The following is a 2,300-nucleotide window of genomic DNA, read 5'->3' as shown; positions in this document are numbered from 1 at the left end:
TGACTTATTTTCATCGACTACCCGGGTAATTGGGTCGGAGAGTGTGAGGGACATCAGAAACTGAGTTATGCTTCTGAAACACGCTCGAGGTCAGTGAAGCCACGTGGAAAGAAGGTGATATTTGTTGCCGTGTCATGGCGAAGCGGCGATTAAAGAAATCAGTCCGCACACAGCGCTACACAATGGGGATATCTTCTTCTCGCAGGCGACAAAGACAATGGTGTTGGCTCATTAAACCGCAAAAGGACATTTGCGTTTGGCTGGCGGGGAATGTCTCGTTTTCGCTATGAAAGGGCGCTTTTTTGTGATCTGGCTCAGGCTATTCTGTGTCGCGACTCGTCGCTAATTACTATTTAATGCCATATTGTACTTTCGCAGAATATGGCAGGTCACTGAATTAAACCAGCATTGTTTATGTCAGTGATGGGAGGCGGTGGTCCAGACAACAAAAGGGACAATGAGAACAGTAGTGACGTAAAAGCAACATCGTAGTGTTTTATTTTTTTGCATTTAATATACACTATTTAGAAAACAAAACACAATGAATAAATACAAATTTAAAAAGCAAGTCTTCTGGCGAAGGCCTCACCTTGTTCCCACAGTAATACTTAATTTCTTTTTTTTGTTTGTTTTATTTTCAATACATATATGTACATGTATATCTGATCTTCAGTTGAGCTCGATTTTAAGCAGGCATCTGCACTGGACGCCCAAAGCGGACTGAGCCACAAGATGCGACGGGACACTTTTATCAAACAGCACAGATCGGCATGCAGGTGCTTTTCCAAGTGGTCCCCAGCACACACAGACGCACAGACGATGAATTGGCACGTAAAGACAACAACACCTAGATTCTCTTTTTATCTGTTACTCTTAAACAGTACTCTTCTACAGTATGTACACAAAGAGAAAATAAATACTAAAACGAGGAACCGTCCTTGGGATCATGACCTCCAGTTGGCACCAAGAGACGTTGGCACTCAGTGGAAAGGATTGCCACGCCAACGCGGGGTCTCACCACCTTGGTGGCGAGAGCCAATGGTAGAAGCTGACGCGCCGAAGCTCAGCCCCACCCCTTTTCTGACAAAAATGTGTGTCACTTCCATTAAGCCCATCCTCAGTCGGTTGCACAATGGCACAGGGTTCAACAAAACACAGAAACACGCAAAAAGTCATCCATGTAGACTTTTTTTGTAATATTTTGCTTGCTTTTCTCAGAGTTGTGAATTGTTGAGAGTTGAGAGTGTTGTTGTGTGTGTGTTGTGCACATGTGTTTGTGTGTGTGTGTGTGTGTGTATATTATCCAGTGTCAGTCATTCTGTGATGCCATGGAACAGTGTCTTCTTCTTGCTGTGTGGTAAGGCAGAGTGTGGCAGTTGTCACGGAAACTAGGGTGTTGCCCGCTTAAATCACAGGAGGCAGGCTGCCCAACCCAGCCCAGTCGCATCCATGCCCTTATATGGTGTTGTCAAAAATATCTGGCACAGAGGAGAAATAAACAGAAGCAAAACAAGCAACAACAAAATACAGGCACAAGCCCCTGGGAAAGTGGAGGGATGTGCACGAAAGACAAGGACAAACAAGAAGAGAGGGACACATAAAGGAAAGTAAGGAAGGAAAGAAGGGAGAATATAATGAAAGTATAGTACACGCCAAAAAACGAACGAAAGTGTACAGGAGTTCTCAGTAGTTGGGTCACTTCCACAGAGGAATGGAGGGCTTTCTTGCATCTGTCCATTCACATTGTCCACTCAGGTAAACAGAGATCCACTCCTTCAGGGCAGAGAGTTCCGGAGGAAGAGAGCAAAAAGACGAAGAGGAGGGAGAGAATGAGGAGGAGGAGGAGGAGGAGGAAAAGAGGGAGCTCAGAGATGAGGCCCTGGGACGGCTAGGGCTCCCTCTGTGGCGTGGGACGCATCAGGTCTCGTCTGTCCAGGCTGCTATCTCACCTCCAGGCAGTCAAGGTACTCCAGCACCAGCTCGTAGCAGAAGCGGTACTGCTCCTAAACAACAAACAAACAAACAAACAAACACAACAACAATAAAAAACACAGATAAACACAGATACAATAAACACCCTCAAAAACACCTGTTGTGGCCCCAGCTGTGGCGCAACTGGCTGGGGCACCTGCACCGTACGCCGGCGACCCAGGTTCGATTCCCGCCCCGTGGTCCTTTCTGGATCCCACCCCGACTCTCTCTCCCTCTCACTTCCTGTCATTCTCAACTATTCTGTTGCATTAAAGGCATAAAAGCCCAAAAAAATATACTTAAAAAAAAAAAAAAAAAAACACCTGTTG

General features: G+C 45.9%; 1 protein-coding gene across 1 annotated transcript in view; it reads right to left on the bottom strand.

The window, feature by feature from the left end:
* Positions 1–470: 470 nt before the first annotated feature.
* LOC121696193 (receptor-type tyrosine-protein phosphatase U-like) overlaps positions 471–2,300 on the bottom strand; it is a 216,030-nt gene continuing 214,200 nt past the window's right edge. The window contains 1 exon segment of the mRNA XM_042077539.1: positions 471–2,003. Coding sequence (XP_041933473.1) covers positions 1,941–2,003 — 63 coding nt within the window. The 3' untranslated portion in view covers positions 471–1,940.

This window comes from Alosa sapidissima, chromosome 21, assembly GCF_018492685.1.
Source record: "Alosa sapidissima isolate fAloSap1 chromosome 21, fAloSap1.pri, whole genome shotgun sequence".
Classification (NCBI taxonomy): Eukaryota; Metazoa; Chordata; class Actinopteri; order Clupeiformes; family Clupeidae; genus Alosa; species Alosa sapidissima.
This window is presented reverse-complemented; position numbering and strand designations above follow the sequence as displayed.